Genomic DNA, 18,078 nt, shown 5'->3' on the forward strand with positions numbered 1-18,078 from the left:
TGGTGAAAGGTGGGAGCAATGTTAACTATCATTTGCAATTTTGCTTCCAACTGTAAAAATTTATACACGTAACAAAATATATAAAGGAAAAAGTTCAGAAAAATATATTGCATTTCGGTACGAGTATGAGTGGATAAAAAAATTAAGATTTGAAATATTTCTTTAAATTTAAAAATATATTAATATCTAATTTTATTATGAAATTATAAAAAACGTAAAACAGAAATTTTAGAATCAACACATGTGTTATTGATGCATAATGCGATAATAAAATATTTGTATTTCTTTTAATAATATTTGAAATTGATGGAATTTGCCAACATCAGAGGTAAAGGTAATATTGTTATGACTGCTAATATTAGGAGTAAAATTGTACAATTTTAAACGTTATAAGTAAAAAATTTCATAACTATCAACCTTAGGGGTATTTTTACACCTTACATCTAAATAAAAACAGGATTTGGATCAAATTATATTTATTTAAAAAAACAATAATTAAGATTTAATTATTTAATAAATAATAATTAATCTATAAAATTTCATAATTAAACATTAATCATTAATTCTAAGAATAAATACAAATTTAATTATATTATTATTGACAAAAAAAGCAAAATTAGCTTTAATATGCAAAAGAATGTAATTTTAGAAAAAAAAACCTTTTTAATTCAGTTGTTTATTGTTTGATGTTGTTGTTAATCGTTTTCTGTTGATTGTCATTAGTGATATATGTAGTAGATATTAGTCGATTCTTAAAGAAGCGGTCCAACTTCCCATAAGTCGGTGATGAGTTGCATGTAGTCTCCATGTAGTGTCCTCCACTTTTATGGAAGTTACAGTATGTTCTGTTACTGTGTGAGGGGGGCTTCTTCATCTTTGGAGGGTATGTGATGTGTACCATATTCTTCCTGATCCAGTACATGACATCTTCTCTAGAAGCATTCAAAGAGATTAGTGACCTCTCTAGGTGCTCTCGTGGCTTTCTTTGGCATCGGTCTCTATCATTTATAGACTAGCTGCTAGAGGGGGAGACCTTGTCGTTCAATAGAGGGTTGAGCTTGTGGGCCTCCATTAACAGAAGTCTCTTACCTGGCTCAGCAAGTCCTTGAAGGTTTCAGGTGTGTTGGTGGTTAGCTCTCGGGATAACTATTTGTTGAGGTAGTTGGCTTTCATTATTCTAACCGTTCTTTCCACATTCAGTACTTTGACTTGAATGGCTTTCTGCTAGAATCTTTCTACATAGTTCTTGAGAGTTTCTTTCTCATGTTCGATCAAGTAGTTGAGATTGGTCTTACTTCTGGGAATAAATTTCACTATTGTAATTTGAGAGTTAGAAAATAAATATGTTGATTAATTTCCCTAAATAGGAGAATATATAATAGAAATGAGAAGAACCCAATTCCAACTAAACAACCTAAGAAATTAGGTGAAGAGAGTGTTTAACTTAAACTCAACTAAGAAGGATAAAGATAAAGATTAGCCTGGAGATAATTATAATGGTAAGTTCTCCAAACGTAAATAATAATAATAATAATGATGAATTTTTTCATATTTAATAGGTAATTAAGGATAGTAATTAGAGATAAAAAAAATTCTTTTAATATAAGGTGCAATTCTCTAATTAAAGAAACTCTTAAAACTAGTTTTTTTTTTCTAAATTAGCAGTTTAGTTCAATCGTTGTCTCAATCCGTTTTTCAATACCACTATCAAAGGTTTTGACTAGTTAAACATCTAAATTTTTTCCAAAACTCTAATTTTATTCCAAACCTATATTTTCCAAACATGTTCAAGGTTAGATCTCGTTTGTTTGCCAAAAATTATTATACAAAAAATAGTTTATTGATTTTTCGATCTTTGTTTGCTTATGAAAATAAATCGATAAAATTTTTTATATTACAAACAAAGTGTAAATTACAACCATGACCACTGAAAACTTTACTTGTTTTCATGATATAACCACCAAACTTTAGAAAGTAATATAAAAATCACTCAGTTTTAGTTTTACATTTTTTAACATTATAACCACTAAACTTTAACTCATGTCTCAAAATGATAGCTAATGACCTCAAAATGAAAATGTTAAAAAATTAAAGTTGTTAAAAACGACATATTTATTTCATAGTTTTCTCTTTTTAAAAATTTATTTTTTCTCTTATAACCAAGCAACATCTCAAAATGGAAATTTTGAAGAATTAAAATTGTTTAGAATATTGATCAACTATTGAAATTTTTTATTTTAAAGTCGTCAACTGTCACTTTGAGGTCATTTACGTGTTATTTGATTAGAGGAGAGAATAAATTTTTAGTGAGAGAAAACTCCAAAAAAATGTGATTTTGGAAAATAAAAAATGTAGTTTCATGGTAAATGTAATTCTAAACAACTTCAATTCTTAAATATTTTCATTTTTAGATCATTAACGGTTATTTTGAAGGAGTTAGTTAAACTTCAATGTCCAGTGATATTAAAAAAGGTTAAGGTGCAAAAATACTTCTAACGTTTTGGACCATGAGCAATTTTACCTCTAACATCTAAAATGGTGCAATTTTACCCCTAACGTTAGAAGCTAGGAGCAATTTTACCCCTAACGTTGATCAATTGGTTCAATTTGAGAAATAATTCATCAAATTGTCTTCTCGGTCATGAATTTTGTCATTTACACTTCAAATGTGCGTCATTTTATCAGTAACAAATCACAAGCATATGTTAGGATGTGAAAAAAATAAAAAAATAAAAAAATATACTGTCTTTTTGTACGAATTAGATAAAAAATTCAAAAATTTTACCGAACTTATAAATATTAATTTCCAATTCTTTTATTAAATTATAAAAAATATAAAACCTTTTTTTAAAACGAATTATTATAGGCTTAAAGCACTATTTGACCTCTAATCTATCCAAAATTTTGTCATTTGGTCTCTGATCTATTATTTGGTCACATGTGGCCCCTGATCTATCACAAATTGGTGAACTTTCATCCAATTTGGATTCAAACTTAACCGAATCATTATCTCATTAACAAGTAACAATATTTTGACACTTGAACTTAATAGATTTTAGTTTAGGATTTGTTTTTTGTTTTTTTTTCTTTTTTTAATCTAATTAACTATTTCCACATAATGTGAAAAAAAAACTTTAAGAAATATCACGTTTCAAGTTTAAGTGTCAAAATATCATTACCTATCAATGAGATAATGATTCTGTTAAATATTCATACAATTTGGGTGAAATTTCACCAAATTGGATAGTTCAAGGGCCAAATGTGACCAAATAATAGGTCTGGGACCAAATGACACAATTTTGGATAGGTCATGGACCAAATAATGCTTGAAGCCATTATTATATAATTAGATGCAGAATAAGAAACAAAAATATCTATGTTTTATAATAATGACCCAATTTATTAGGAATAAAATTACTCAGAACTTTCAACGTTAAAAGTAAAATTACACCATTTCAAACGTTAACGGGGCGTTTGGTATTCTATTGGGATAGGGATAAATGTTGGGATAGGAATAAGGATAAATGGTTGGGATAAGGATAAAAATATAATAGTCGAGAATTATTATTCACGGGGTGTTTGTTAGAAGGGATATAGGAGGTGGGATAAGGATAAAAAAATACGAGATAAGTTATCTCGTGTTTGTTTGGGAGATAGAAGAGTGAGACGGACGAGGAATAAACTTCTTATCCCTCAAATCCTATACCCAGGAGGGGGTGGTATAAGGAGGTGGGATAAGCTCCTACGATTTTAATAGGATGGAAAAGTTCATCTTATCCCTCAAATTAATATTATGTAGTTTAAATAGGGTTAAAATAGTAAAATGTATTATTTTATCCATATCCATATCCCACGTACCAAACATTGAATAATAATTTCCGACTATCATATATTTATCACTATCCCAACCATTTATCCTTATCCCTATCTCAACATTTATCCATATCCCCATCCTAATAGAATATCAGTATGTGGGATAGGGATGGAGATAAAATAATACATTTTACTATTTTAATCTTATTTAAACTACATAACATTAATTTGAGGGATAAGATGGACTTTTCCATCCTATTAAAATCGCAGGAGCTTATCCCACCTCCTTATACCATCCCCTCCTGGATATAGGATTTGAGGGATAAGAATCTTATCCCTCATCCGTTTCACTCTTCTATCTCCCAAACAAACACGGGATAATTTATTTCGTGTTTTTTATCCCTATCCCACCTCTTATATCACTTGGGTAAATTACATCCATGGCCACTAAACTTCATTTCTTCCCGGTATGGCCACTGAACTTTAAACTTTTTAACACCGGTGGCTACTCAAATTTAACTAACTTCTCAAAATGACCGTTAACGATCGTTAACGACCTCAAAATGAAAATATTCAAGAATTAAAGTTGTTCAGAACGACATTTACCATGAAACCATATTTTTTATTTTCTAAAATCACATTTTTAGAGTTTTTCTTTCTCTAAAAATTCACTTTCTCTCTCCTAACCAAACAACACCCAAATGACCTCAAAACGAAATTTTTCAAGAATTAAAGTTCCTTAGAATATCATTAACGCTTTGGATTTTTTATTTTTAACCGTCAACGGTTGTTTTGAGACGTTAAGTGGCCACCGGTGTTAAAAAGTGTAAAGTTCAGTGACCATATCGGAAAGAAATGAAGTCAGTGGTCATAATATGAAAATAGGTAAAACTCAGTGGCCATAAGTGTAATTTACCCTATATCACTTCTAACAAGCACCGTAAGGTAAAATTGCTGAGTTGAATGGCGGTATAAAGATTGAAGTTGAGTGCGATGATGTAATTTACCCGATTGATTGTTAAATCATCATCGATATTGTAACCCATATAACGACGAAACAAGATTTAATTAACATGAATCATTGTCAATGATACGTCCTTCTCTTTCCAAACGAACCATATATCATCTGTCCTTTCTCATTTTCCTCCCTCGGAACAAGTGAAAAGAAAAAACTCAATTGGTCAGAGATTTTGGAGTTATGGAGATCAAGCCTGGTTTATCAGCTTTAGTCACCGGTGCTGCATCTGGAATTGGTAAAACCTTACAACTTTTGCTCTTCTTATTGTTGTTCAGTAATCAATTTTGTGGTATTTGATTAGATTGGAGGAATTGATTGGTGAATGTATTGTTTGATTTCAATGGGTATTTATTGGTTTTGTACCTTATATGAATGAGTTGTGTTTTGACTGAGGCAATTAGACACTATTTGATTGGGTTTTTCTGATTAGGATAGTAATTGAAAACTTCAGTTTTGAAGTGAATCTTACTAGAAAAAAAAATGTAGTTTTAGGTCTATACAGAGCTACTGAGCTTGTGTTCTTTGGATATGTATATGTGTGAGCTTTAGATGTAATCGGGTTTCATGAGATTTGAGAGTTAGAGACTTGGGTAAATGATGAAAATTCCTTACTATTTACTAATGAATTATGTGTTCTTCGTGTCGGTGGATGTAGGCAAAAATAGCTAAGCAAAGTAAATCTTTTATTCCTGTAATTGTATGTCTAATTTTCTTTTCCGCATATCAAGCTTGTTATAATCAACAACTAATCCAATTCGTTTTTATCAAACTCTATTCATGGTTTACTAAACAAAGATGTGACTACAGTTGTTGTTGAGGTATTTAACACACTATTTAATTGTGGGTTTTCTGATTAGGATAGTAATTGAAAACTTCATCATTAAAGTGAATCTTACTAGAAAAGAAGGCCTATACAGAGTTACGGAGCTTGTGTTCTTGGGATATGCATATGTGTGAGGTTTAGATGTAATCAGGTTTCATGAGATTTGAGAGTTAGAGACTTGGGTAAATAATGAAATTTCCGTACTGTTTACTAATGAATTATGTGTTCTACCTGGATGTACACAAAAATAGATGAACAACATAAATAAATCTTTTGTTCTTGTGATTGCGTGTCTAATTTTCTATTCCGCATATCAAGCTTGTTATAATCAACGACCAATCCAATTCCTTTTTCTCAAACAATATGAGTTTATAACTTTATAGCTCTATTGATGGTTTACTAAACAAAGATGTGACTACTGTTGTTGTTGAGGTATGTAACACTGTTTAATTTGGTTTTTCTAATTAGGATAGTAATTTAAAACTTCATCATTAAAGTGAATCGTACTAGAAAAGAAAAATTGTACTTTTAGGCCTGTACACAGTTGCGGAGCTTGTGTTCTTTGGATATGCATACATGTGAGCTTTAGATGTAATCGGGTTTCATGAGATTTGAGAGTTAGAGACTTGGGTAAATGATGAAATTTATGTATTGTTTACTAATGAATTATGTGTTCTTCATGTCCGTGGATGGATATAAGCAATAATAGCTAAACAACGTAAATCTATTCCACATTTCGGGCTTGCTATAATCAACAACCGATCCAATTCATTTTTGTCAAACTACGATGATTTTACAATTGTTTACTTTGTTTTCACTTTGGTGGCGGTTAATTTTGTAGGGAAAGCACTTAGTTTAGCTCTTGGAGCGAAGGGAGTATTTGTGACCGTGGTTGATTTCTCAGAAGAAAAGGGGAAGGAAGTTGCATCTCTCATTGAGAAAGAGAACGCTAAGTTCCATTCCCGCTTGGATTTTCCAACTTCTCAGTTTATAAGATGTGATGTGACAAATACAAGTAAGTTTTTCTAACAAGGATTACTTTTGTTGTTTGCATTTTCTGGAAATCGTTAAAAGTTTGTTTTTAATCATTGGAAAGTCAGATAATTTGTTCCCCTTTCGTATTTATCCAGTTCCAAAATGATTGTGTTCGCTTATAGTACCTATCTGCATCTTGTTGTGTGAACAGGTGATTTGGCTGCTGCTTTTGAGAAGCATATAGCAACCTATGGAGGATTAGACATCTGCATTAACAGTGCAGGCATTGGTACTGATATACCCTTCCATAAAGATCAAACAGATGGCACTCGTACATGGAGGCGCACTCTTAACGTGAACCTGACTGCAATAATCGATTGCACCCGCCTCGCTGTATGCTTAAAACATTACTATTGTTATTACTTTTACTTGAACAAGTTTGTGATCCAAATTTTAATTAGAATCTTAGACTCACACATTCTATTAAGAGACTGCTTGGATGCATAAATATCTATGTTGCACGGAAACTGAAATGAAATCGGACTCCAGGAACAATAATTGATTGCACCCACCTCGTTGTATGCTTAAAACATTACTATTGAAATTACTTTTACTTGAACAAGTAGGTGGTCCAAATTTTAATTAGAATCTTAGACTCTCACATTCTATTATGATACTGCTTTGGATGCATAAATATCTATGTTGTACAGAAACAGAAACGGACACCGGGAAACATTATTTATAAAACATACTCTTCAAAACATAGCCAGGAAACGGAACCGAAGCTGAAATGTAAATGGGCACGAAACGTGTAAATGCTGCTGAAGAAGAGTTTCTGTGCAACATAGATAAATATCATTAAGAGCTGCGAAGCTACTATGCTGCATACATCAATTCTTATCAGAATCTTCGAAATTTAACCTTTTCTGCTGGCCTTTGGCTTTCAGATGTTCCTGAGTACCATTAGATATTTTCGTTGTTCTCGTTCTTTTATTATTGAGGTCAAGCTATGTTCCTTGTTCAATGGAGTAACAATTATTTACGATTCCTGAACAGATAAATGCTATGAGAGCTAGACAAAAGCCTGGAGTTATTATAAATTTGGGTTCTGCTTCAGGTCTTTATCCGATGTATAATGACCCTATCTACGCTGCTTCCAAAGGTGTGTAGTATTTTCTTACTCTTATATTTGAAGAATCAGTGCTCACTAGGGGTGGCAATTCGGGTTATTGTGTCAAAATCGTATTATAGATATGTTCCATATGATTTTATGATATAAATGCAAGAATAGTGATAATCGTGTCAGTCGGATTGTCTTTGGTCGTTCATACTTGTTCTTATTAGTGAAATAATAGTTTTTGCATATAAACTTTCTGAAGCATCTGAATCCTTTGAAAAGGCCCAATACATACATAGGCCTCCAAGTTGGCCATAAAAGCCTTGTCTCCCGAACTTTAAAAACGATCGATTAATTCCTTAAACTTGCTTAAAGTGATGAGTGCTCCACTTCCTCTGCCACGCAAAACTTGGGGGGTTAATCATGTCATTTTAAGTTTAAGCAACTTCAAGAGGCTAATCGGTTGTTTTCAAAGTTGGAGGGGTCATAAGACTTTTCTGGATAAGTTTCGGGGCGAGGAATGTATAGGCCAAATTTGAATCTTACATTACTTACAAATAACTATATTGTTTTTCCCCAGGGGGTGTTGTTATGTTTACTAGATCACTTGTTCCGCACAAACGCCAAGGAATTCGCATAAATGTGCTTTGTCCCGAGGTAAGACTACGGATAAAATATATCCATGACCCCTGAACTATAACACTACTAACATTGTGGCCCCTAAACTTCATTTCTTGCCACACAAACTCTTCAACTGTACATTACTGTAACTAAAGTCCAAATCTACAGAAGTCCATAAAAAAATCAACAAAGTGATTACTTGAACAAGCTTGACTACATCATTCTTTCTCTATCCATGTCACCATCGGTTATGGTCAAATACCTATTTTACCCTCATCATTTTGTTAATTTTTTAACGGATTACAATAATAGAAAGTTTAAGGATTTCTTATGTCAAGAAATGAAGTTTACAGGACATAATGTTATTAGCTGTAGCGCTATAGTTCAGGGACTATGAATGTAATTTACCCCTTAAGGTTTTGGATATACTGACCAATTTCCAATATTGTTGTTCTGATAGAACTGAACAAATATGTAATCAATGTTATTGTTCGTATTGACATTATCAGTTCCTTAAAAATTGATTTCTATATCCTTTGGATGCAGTTTGTTGAGACTGACATGGCGAACAAAGTCAGTCGTAAATTTGTTGATATGATGGGAGGCTTTCTTCCTATGCAAATGGTTATCAAAGGTACTATTGAAAACCAGCAATTTTCGCTACTCTAAACCACTTTCTTCATACGACTTATATGTGGAACTAATTTTGCCTATGTTATATGGAAACGGAAATGGATACGGACTCCGAGAATCGATATTTGTAAAACATTTTTCTTTTGATTTTGAAAACTTGTAGAAAATGATTTACAAAATATTAAGGATATAGTGAACATGTGATTAGCATTAATATACTTCTAAACCACATTATATCCTAGGAAACGAGCTTCCAGATTCTAAAAAACGAGTTTCCAATTTTCTTAAATTATGGAAACATGACCAAAAACGTTTTGCTAGCTTTAAAATCGAAGTTTTCGTGAAGCATAGAATTCTACAAACGCTCGATACTAATGGCCACTAAATCTCTCTTGTTTGCCTCCACTTTTCATCATATGGCTCTGCAAATAAATTTTGTAATCCCATCTATGCATATCTTCAGGTGCTTTTGAGCTTATTACTGACGAGAGTAAAGCTGGCTCTTGCCTGTGGATCACGAATCGTAGAGGTATGGAGTATTGGCCCACTCCTGCAGAAGAAGCAAAATACGTGTTGCCTTCGCTAGCTTTCAGAAAGAAGCCTTCATTTAAAGCCCCAGCTCTCCAACTTCCTCAGAGTTTTGAGAAAGTGTGAGAAATTTTATTTGAAATTCCGCTCGTTCTCTTTTAATAGAGATGTTTGTTCATTGGTGTTGGAATCCTTATCAATTAAAATACGGGGGCAAATCGTTGGATCCATGTGGCGCTTATCCTACCGGATGTAAGCCATCTAAGAGTTACAAATCACCGTATCTGTAGTTACAAACACGGGGTTCACTACAGATCTTATATCAGAGATATAAGGTTCAAGTGTAACAACAAATAACAGATAAGGGTCACAAGAGTAAATAATACTCAGATGATCTTTATTAATATGGGATCCAATACCGCAGAACGGATACATATAAATCTTGGAATTGCCTACATTATAATGAGCCCGAAATGCAAGTTCTTTTCTTAACAGTTTCTGATAGATTTGAATTTATTGTTGTGGTTTTTCTCTTCAGAATTGTCCATACCTTGAGTCACAATTTCCGGAATGCTACCAGCGTTGTGCGTGCACCGCTGCGACTACCCATTCAACCGCATCAAGTTGTTGTGAAAATACTATATGCTGGTGTAAATGCTAGTGATGTAAGTTTCTTGACCTACCTTGAAGGCATTCAGTTGAATTTTGTCAATAGCATTTGCTTTACATATACGTCAAAAGCTATGTTGCATGGAAACTTTGATTTTAAAGCGTGCCACGTTTCAGAAACCAAAGCTCTCAAAAACTTGTATGAAACATGTCAGGTCACAATTTAAGAAAATTGGAAACTCGTTTCTTAGAATGTAATGTTATATTTAGATATAAATCAATTCTCTAATATTTTCTAGAGAATTAAAGGTCAAAATGGCCCCTAAAAGTTGGCATCCATGATCAATTTAGTCCAAATTAAACTTTAGGTATCAACTCAGCCCTTAAGTTGGCAAATTTTGACAAATTAGCCCAAATTTTACAAATTTTAGGTATTAAAACTTATTGTATTTGGGCTAATTTGCCAACTTACGGACTGAGTTGATAGCTAAAGTTTAATTTCGGTTAAATTGATCTTGGTTGACAACTTTCAGGGTCATTTTGATCCTTACCTGATCTTCTAGATCATGTTGTACAAGCTATTGACTTGACAAGTATGTGTTTTGATATTGAATTGCTCTGAAATTGCAAGCAGGTTAACTTTAGTTCAGGACGGTATTTCGCTGGAGGCGGCAAAGACATTGCCTCACTTCTTCCATTTGATGCAGGTTTTGAGGTACATAAATAAAGGATAGAGTGATTATTCAATCAATCATATTGACATTCTGCTGTTGTTGACTTGAAGCGGATCATCAAGTTTATTTCTAAAATCTCTCTCGTCTCTCTCTGTCTCCAGGCGGTAGGGATAATTGCTGCATTGGGGGAATCCGTACGGAACTTGCAAGTTGGAACCCCTGCTGCTCTTATGATTTACGGGGGTTATGCTGAATTTGTCACGGTATAGTGTCCAGGAACAGCATTCTTTTCACCGAATGGAAAGAGTTGCTTTATGAGTTTCCTAATCACGGACAATTTGCACGATTCAGGTCACTGCAAAACATGTCCTTCCGGTGCCAAGACCAGATCCCGAAGTTGTTGCCATGCTTACTTCAGGATTAACAGCATCCATTGCCCTGGAAAAGGTAGTGCTTTCATTTTCTTAATTCGATTAATCGAAACACTTCATTTGTTTCTTCTAACAATATTTTTCTAAAATGAAACTTTTAGGCTGGACAAATGGAATCTAAACAAACCGTTCTTGTCACTGCTGCTGCGGGAGGCACCGGACAATTTGCTGTCCAGGTAACTTTCATACATTTTCAACGCATGAATTTACTACGCTTTAGTTGTTATTCGTATTTTGGATGTTCTTCATTAATGGCTGGAATTGTGTTTGTCTATTGATATTCCATATGATTTGCTCAATCTTTATTATATGTTGCACGAAAGTGCCTCTTTAATAGCGTTTCTCTGTTTTGTGCCCATTTCTGTTTCGGTTTGAAGGCTGTATTTTAGAAATAACGTTTCCCGTGTCTGTTTCTGTGCAACAGTTTTGGTTGCTTTTTTAGCTCCCTTTCAACATTTGAAATGATTAAACCTTCGACCTTTCAAACACGCAGCTTGCAAAATTGGCTGGAAATACTGTAGTAGCAACCTGTGGAGGTAAGGAAAAGGCAAATCTCTTGAAAGAATTAGGAGTTGACCGAGTGATAGATTATAAAGATGAAGACATCAAAACGGTAACTTCCAAGTATCAATTTAGATTTTGAGCTCCTTCCACTTCTTCGGAGTATTTACAATTATGACTTCCATTCTGCCAGGTTCTAAAGAAGGAATTTCCTAAAGGCATTGACATCATCTATGAATCCGTCGGTGGTAAAATGTTTGACCTGTGTCTAAGTGCTTTAGCCGTTCATGGGCGACTTATTGTGATTGGGATGATTTCCCAGGTAGTTAAAGTTTATCCTTCTATTGCTCATTACAAGAGTCTATTTCTGAGAAATCGTAAAGATGCTTGGTTTCTCGCTACTCGGTATGAAGTAATAGGCTTTTGATATTCTTTTTCAGTATCAAGGAGAACACGGATGGAATCCATCAAATTATACTGGACTTTGCGAGAAGATTTTAGCGAAAAGCCAAACTGTGGTATTTACCTGTTCAAGCTATTACTAGGCTGTTCTTGGCTTCTTGCATTGCTCTTATCATTCTGTTTTTTTGACATTAATATATCGTTTTTCTGCAACTGTCATTGACCTGTAAGCTAGGAAACATTAGGGCTGTAAATGAGCCGAGCTGCTCATAAGCGGCTCGGTGGTCAGCTCGATTAAAGCTCGGCTCGATTTGTAAACGAGCTGCTCGTGAGCGCGATTTATTGGCTCGGTTCCTAAACGAGTCAAGCTTGAGCAGGCCAAAGCTCGATTAGAAAATTTACGAACAAATTTTAGTTTTGTAGAAAACTATATATTTCTGTGTTAGTTCACAAATATCTAAACTTAATCTTATTTCATTTGCTATTAGATGAGTTCGTTCACAAACATAATAAATGAGTAATAGACGAACTATTTGTAAGCATCTTGTTCATTTATTCACGAACTTTGTTTGTAATCTTGTTTATATACACAATTAAAGAGCTATTTGCGAGCAACCTTTATAAATATAATTAACGATTTACTCACAAACAATTCATTGTTAGATAATTTTCTTAACGAACAAAATTCAAGGAGGGCTCGAAACAAGCTTGAAGCTCGGCTCGAACTTGTTTACTTTCTAATGAGCTGAGCCGAGTTTGAGCAAGCCAAAGCTCGGGCTCGAGCTCGTTAATTTTATAGCGAGCCGAGCTTGAGCAGGCCAAAGCTAAGCTCGGCTCGGCTCAGCTCGGTTACAGCCCTAAGAAACATACAAGACAACCAGGGATGGATTCGAGATTCACTGGCAGGGGGTGTTCGGGGTACTCTGGTGAGCTATGGCTACTCAATTTATACTTTTTGGGTGCTTTTATAGAACAAAATTAAAGCCCAGTAAAAAACTTCCATGAAGTTTTCCAGCATTTTCCGGTGACCACTGGATGCTCGAGCACCCGTCCTCCCCCTGAATCCGTCCCTGAAGACAACCGATAGTCGATATTCTTAACAACAAAACTATGACTTTTCCTCCTTGCAGGCTGGTTTCTTCTTGATTCAATATGCTCACTTATGGCAACAGCATCTGGCAAAACTATTTGATCTTTACTCCACTGGAAAGCTTAAGGTTAGTAATTTTCTCTCTTCCATTGATTGCTTTTCTTTATTCTCTGTTCTTTTGTTAGAATAAAGGCTTAATACATCATTTGCCCCCTGAACTTGTCCAAAATGGTTGATTGGCCCCCTGAACTTGCATAAAATGTTCAGTTAGCCCCTTGAACTTGCGTAAAATGTAATCAATTGATCATTCGATTGTAAAAAAGTAATTCAAATGCGGAAAATATATTACACGTACCTTAGGATGTTATTACATACTTCACAAAATAGATTAAAATATGTTAAAAAAGAATTTCTTACTTATTCAATTATAGATTCGATATGGAATAAGATGGAGCATAGTATAAGGGAAGTAGCGAAGGAAGTTCTAGGGGAATCTAAAGGTAGCATGCCACCGGGTAAGGACACATCTTGGTGGACAGAAGAAGTACGACAAGCAGTAAAGAGTAAGAGAGAATCCTATAAACTATTGGGGAAATGTAGGAGTGACGAGAACTACGAAAAATACAAAGAGGCTAAAAGGGAAGTAAAGAAGGTCATACGAGATGCTAGAGCAAAGGTGAATCGGGATCTGTATACAAGATTGGATACGAAAGAAGGGGAAAGAGACATATATAGAATTGCTCGGATGAGAGATAGGAAGACGCGAGATCTCGGAAAAGTTAAATGTGTGAAGGATGTGGACCAGAAAGTCCTAGTTGGAGATAAGGATATCAAGGAACGATGGAGGTCCTATTTTGATGACTTATTTAATGGAGATCGCCAACAAGATGTTGGAGATATAAGTATCCATCACGATATGATAAATCATGAATGCCTGCGGAGAATTCAAAAGGGTGAAGTCAAAATGACATTAAGTAAGATGAAGTTGAAGAAAGCAGTAGGACCTGATGGCATCCCTATTGAGATTTGGAGATGTTTGGGAGAAAGAGGAATCGAATGGTTGACGACGTTCTTCAACAAAATTTGGAGAAACAATAAGATGCCATCAGAATGGAGGAAAAGTACCTTAATCCCTTTGTATAAGAACAAAGACGATGTCCAAGATTGTGCCAACTATCGGGGAATCAAATTAATGAGTCACGCTATGAAACTTTGGGAGCGAGTGATTGAACAAAGGCTAAGGAGGACGGTGAAGATCTCGGAAAACCAGTTTGGCTTTATGCCGGGAAGATCAACTATGGAAGCCATCCATCTAATGAGACAATTAATGGAGCACTATCGAAATAAGAAGAAAGACTTGCATATGGTTTTCATTGACTTGGAGAAAGCATATGACAAGGTACCAAGGGAAGTACTTTGGTGGGCCTTGACAAGGAAAGGCATTTCGCGGAAATATATTGACATCATAAAGGACATGTATGAGGGAGTATGCACGAGTGTACGTACTAGTGTTGGGAAGACTGAAGAGTTTCCTATTACGATTGGAGTGCATCAAGGTTCCGCACTAAGCCCATTTCTTTTTGCCATCGTTATGGATGAACTAACAAGTTCACTTCAAGATGGTATACCATGGTGCATGCTGTTTGCAGATGATATTGTGTTGGTTGATGAGACGAAAGAAGGAGTGGAGATGAAGTTGGAACTATGGAGGCAAACTCTAGAATCTAGAGGCTTTAAGTTGAGTCGAAGTAAGACAGAATATTTGGAGTGTAAGTTTAGCGGCCGTAGGAGTAGGGAGGCAGGGACAATCACCCTAGATGGGAGAGTTGTTCAGACCTCGGATTGCTTCCGGTATTTAGGATCTATTATCCAAACGGATGGAGAAGTAGATGGAGATGTTGCTCATAGGATTAAAGCTGGTTGGTCGAAGTGGAAGAGTGCTACGGGTTTCCTTTGTGATCCCGGCATGCCTAATAGATTGAAGGGAAAATTCTACCGGACGGCAATTAGACCAGCATTGTTATATGGTACGGAGTGTTGGGCAGTGAAACACTGCCACATCCATAAGATGTCGGTGGCGGAGATGCGTATGTTGAGATGGATGTGTGGTCACACGAGAAAGGACCGGGTGCGTAATGAAATAATTAGGACAAAAGTAGGGGTCACATCTATTGAGAATAAAATGAGAGAAAACCGACTAAGGTGGTTTGGCCATGTGAGACGTAGAGCGCTTGATGCGCCGGTTAGGAGAACCGAAGAGTGGCAAAGGGATGTAGTGGTGAGGGGTAGGGGAAGACCTAAGCAAACTTGGAGGAGGGTGATCGAGAGTGATATGAGTTCATTGGGAATTGAGGAAAATATGGTAGTGGATAGGACGGAGTGGAGAGAGCGAATCTGTGTCGCTGACACGACTTGATTTTCACGGTTTTATATGATGGTTCATGTTAGCCGACCCCGAATCATTTCGGGACTAAGGCTTTGTTGTTGTTGTTGTTGTTGTTGTTGTATTCAATTATAAAACATTTTCTTCTCTAATATTGTAATCGCATATCCCGATCTTGGTCGTTTTACTTTTTTAAGATGCGTGCAACATATCTTCCGTATTTAACTTACTTTTTTTACAATCGGGTGATTAATTGATTATATTTTATGCAAGCTCAAGGGGCTATCGAGACAATTTGAAAGTTCAGGGGGCCAATCAACCATTTTGGACAAGTTCAGGGGGCAAAAATGTATTAAGCCTAGAACAAAACATTCTGAAACCCCTAAAAGTTGCTATTTCTGCACTTCGAGGACTGATCGTTTATTTTTACTCTTAGAAATCACAATTGAGCTAAATGTATAAAGATTAAAGGCTCAATGTCAGGGGCTCAATATGTACAGTCATTATGGTTGTAAATGAGCCATGGCGCTCATGAGCGGCTCGATAAAAGCTCAATCGTGTTCGGCTTGATTTATAAACAAGCCGAGTTTGACGATAAACTTAGCCACAAAATGCGCGAGCAAGCTTGGTTATAGGTTCGTAAAAACGTAGATCATAATGTTCATTACAAGCTCGTGAGCAATCTTAGTTCGATTATTTTTTAATAATAATAAAGTGGGAAATGTAAAACTATATAGTTTTTTTCCATGAAACTTTATTCTATTAGGTGAGCTCGTTCGCGAACACAATAAATCAGCAATAAACAAAATGTTCGCAAGCAGCTTGTTTTGCTCGTGAGCTTGCTTATGAACATAATTACTGAGGCGTTCAAGAGCAGAGTTCATGAACAGAATTAACGAGTTGTTCGTGATCAAAGTTCATGAACAGAATTCACAAACAAAGCATTACAGCGCTAACAATCATAATGAGTAATTTGGTCGCTTACTTATCCAACAAACTTGGTACTTTTTCGATTTTGACAGGTTTCAATAGACCCGACAAGATTTAATGGTGTCCAATCTGTGGCAGATGCTGTTGAACATCTCCATTCGGGTAAAAGTGTAGGCAAGGTATGCATCATCATTTTCTCAGCCATATTTCTTCTGTTTTGCCCATTTACTAGCTATATTTCAGAAAGGTTAATCTTTTATGGTAAAATTTTCAGGTCATTGTTAGTATTGATCCCACCTTCAGCAATCAAATGGCAAAACTATGAACACTACTGCAAATCACCATAGCTGTTGATTAAACATACAAACATTTTTTCAATAATAATGAAGAAAATTATGCTTTTTTGTAAATAATTTAGTTTCAACTGTTCCTTTTTTTCATATATATCAAATGTAAGCATAATACATTCCCAGTCCTTCCAAGTTGTCTAAAAATTACAACTAACCCTTGAACTTCAAAACGATGCAACTAACTCCTTACTATCACGCATTGTCACATGGCATTTGAAGGGTTATTTGTTTTAATTAAACAAATTGGGGAGATTAGTTGTAACCTTTTGAAATTCAGAGGTTGGTAATAGATATTGGACAACTTGAGAGCTAGGGATATATTAGGTCTTGAATGTAATATAGTAACTAAGAAATTCTTGGTTGCCAATAAATCAATTTATTTTTTAACGGTATAGCGCGAAAGATAAAAAAAAAACAAGATAACAAGATTAGCATGTAGTGCTGTAAACCGGGTAGAAATTCCTCATCCCCATTGGGAATCCGTCCTGACCTGGATGGGGATTGTTTTGTTTCCTAGGATCTTCACAGATTCCGCAATTAATTCTCTGTCACTTGATTCAAATTTAATTTTATTATTTATAGTTATTGTCGTGTGACCAAGAGGTGGGTTCGAGTCTTAGGAGCGGCCTCTTGCCAAATAAATTGGCAGGGGAAGGCTTGCTCCCAGTACACCCTTGTGGTGGGACCCCTCTCCGGACCCTCGCTCAGCGGGGTCGCGTAGTACGATCGGGCCGCCCTTTTTTTTTTATATATATAGTTATACTATTTGATTTTCACGGTTTTATATGATGGTTCATGTTAGCCGACCCCGAATCATTTCGGGACTAAGGCTTTGTTGTTGTTGTTGTAGTTATACTATGTTAAATGTCTGAGAAAAATAGAATAAAAGTTTTGATGTATATTAAAAAAAAAACTTAAGGAAATGGAGAGGGATTTCCATGGGTCAGGGACAAAATTGTCGCATTTAAGTTTAGGTGTGGAGAATCTCCGATAGGTCGGGGAATATAATCCTCACCTATCATGTTTACATCCCTCATAGCATGGTCATTGATCTTTGGGGAAATTATTACAAAGACCGGGTCCTTGTAAGATCCCATGCATTTTGGGGCATGTGTCATTTGTCATAAAAACGACACATGTTGCAAAAATGTTTCGGGGTCTTCAAAAGGACCTGATCCTT

At 35.2% G+C, this 18,078-nt stretch overlaps 1 protein-coding gene across 1 annotated transcript; it reads left to right on the forward strand.

Moving 5' to 3' along the window:
- Positions 1 to 4,839: 4,839 nt before the first annotated feature.
- On the forward strand, positions 4,840 to 17,290 carry LOC136226131 (uncharacterized). Its single transcript, XM_066014460.1, has 18 exons — positions 4,840 to 5,066; positions 6,496 to 6,669; positions 6,841 to 7,022; positions 7,686 to 7,791; positions 8,327 to 8,403; positions 8,914 to 9,001; positions 9,464 to 9,650; positions 10,067 to 10,193; positions 10,772 to 10,852; positions 10,973 to 11,074; positions 11,163 to 11,258; positions 11,344 to 11,418; positions 11,736 to 11,855; positions 11,937 to 12,065; positions 12,184 to 12,261; positions 13,276 to 13,362; positions 16,641 to 16,727; positions 16,823 to 17,290. Exons 1-18 carry the CDS (start codon positions 5,012 to 5,014, stop codon positions 16,871 to 16,873), a joined length of 1,902 nt encoding a protein of 633 aa, XP_065870532.1. The 5' UTR covers positions 4,840 to 5,011; the 3' UTR covers positions 16,874 to 17,290.
- The last annotated feature ends 788 nt before the right edge of the window (positions 17,291 to 18,078 follow it).

The sequence above is a fragment of the Euphorbia lathyris genome, chromosome 4 (genome assembly GCF_963576675.1).
Source record: "Euphorbia lathyris chromosome 4, ddEupLath1.1, whole genome shotgun sequence".
NCBI lineage: Eukaryota > Viridiplantae > Streptophyta > Magnoliopsida > Malpighiales > Euphorbiaceae > Euphorbia > Euphorbia lathyris.

Coding starts and splice junctions, on each gene's coding strand:
- LOC136226131 (XM_066014460.1), top strand. CDS start 5,012: ATGGAGATCAAGCCTGGTTTATCAGCTTTAGTCACCGGTGCTGCATCT. Junction 7,792..8,326: donor TATCTACGCTGCTTCCAAAG/GTGTGTAGTATT, acceptor GTTTTTCCCCAG/GGGGTGTTGTTATGTTTACT. Junction 12,066..12,183: donor TGATTGGGATGATTTCCCAG/GTAGTTAAAGTT, acceptor ATTCTTTTTCAG/TATCAAGGAGAACACGGATG.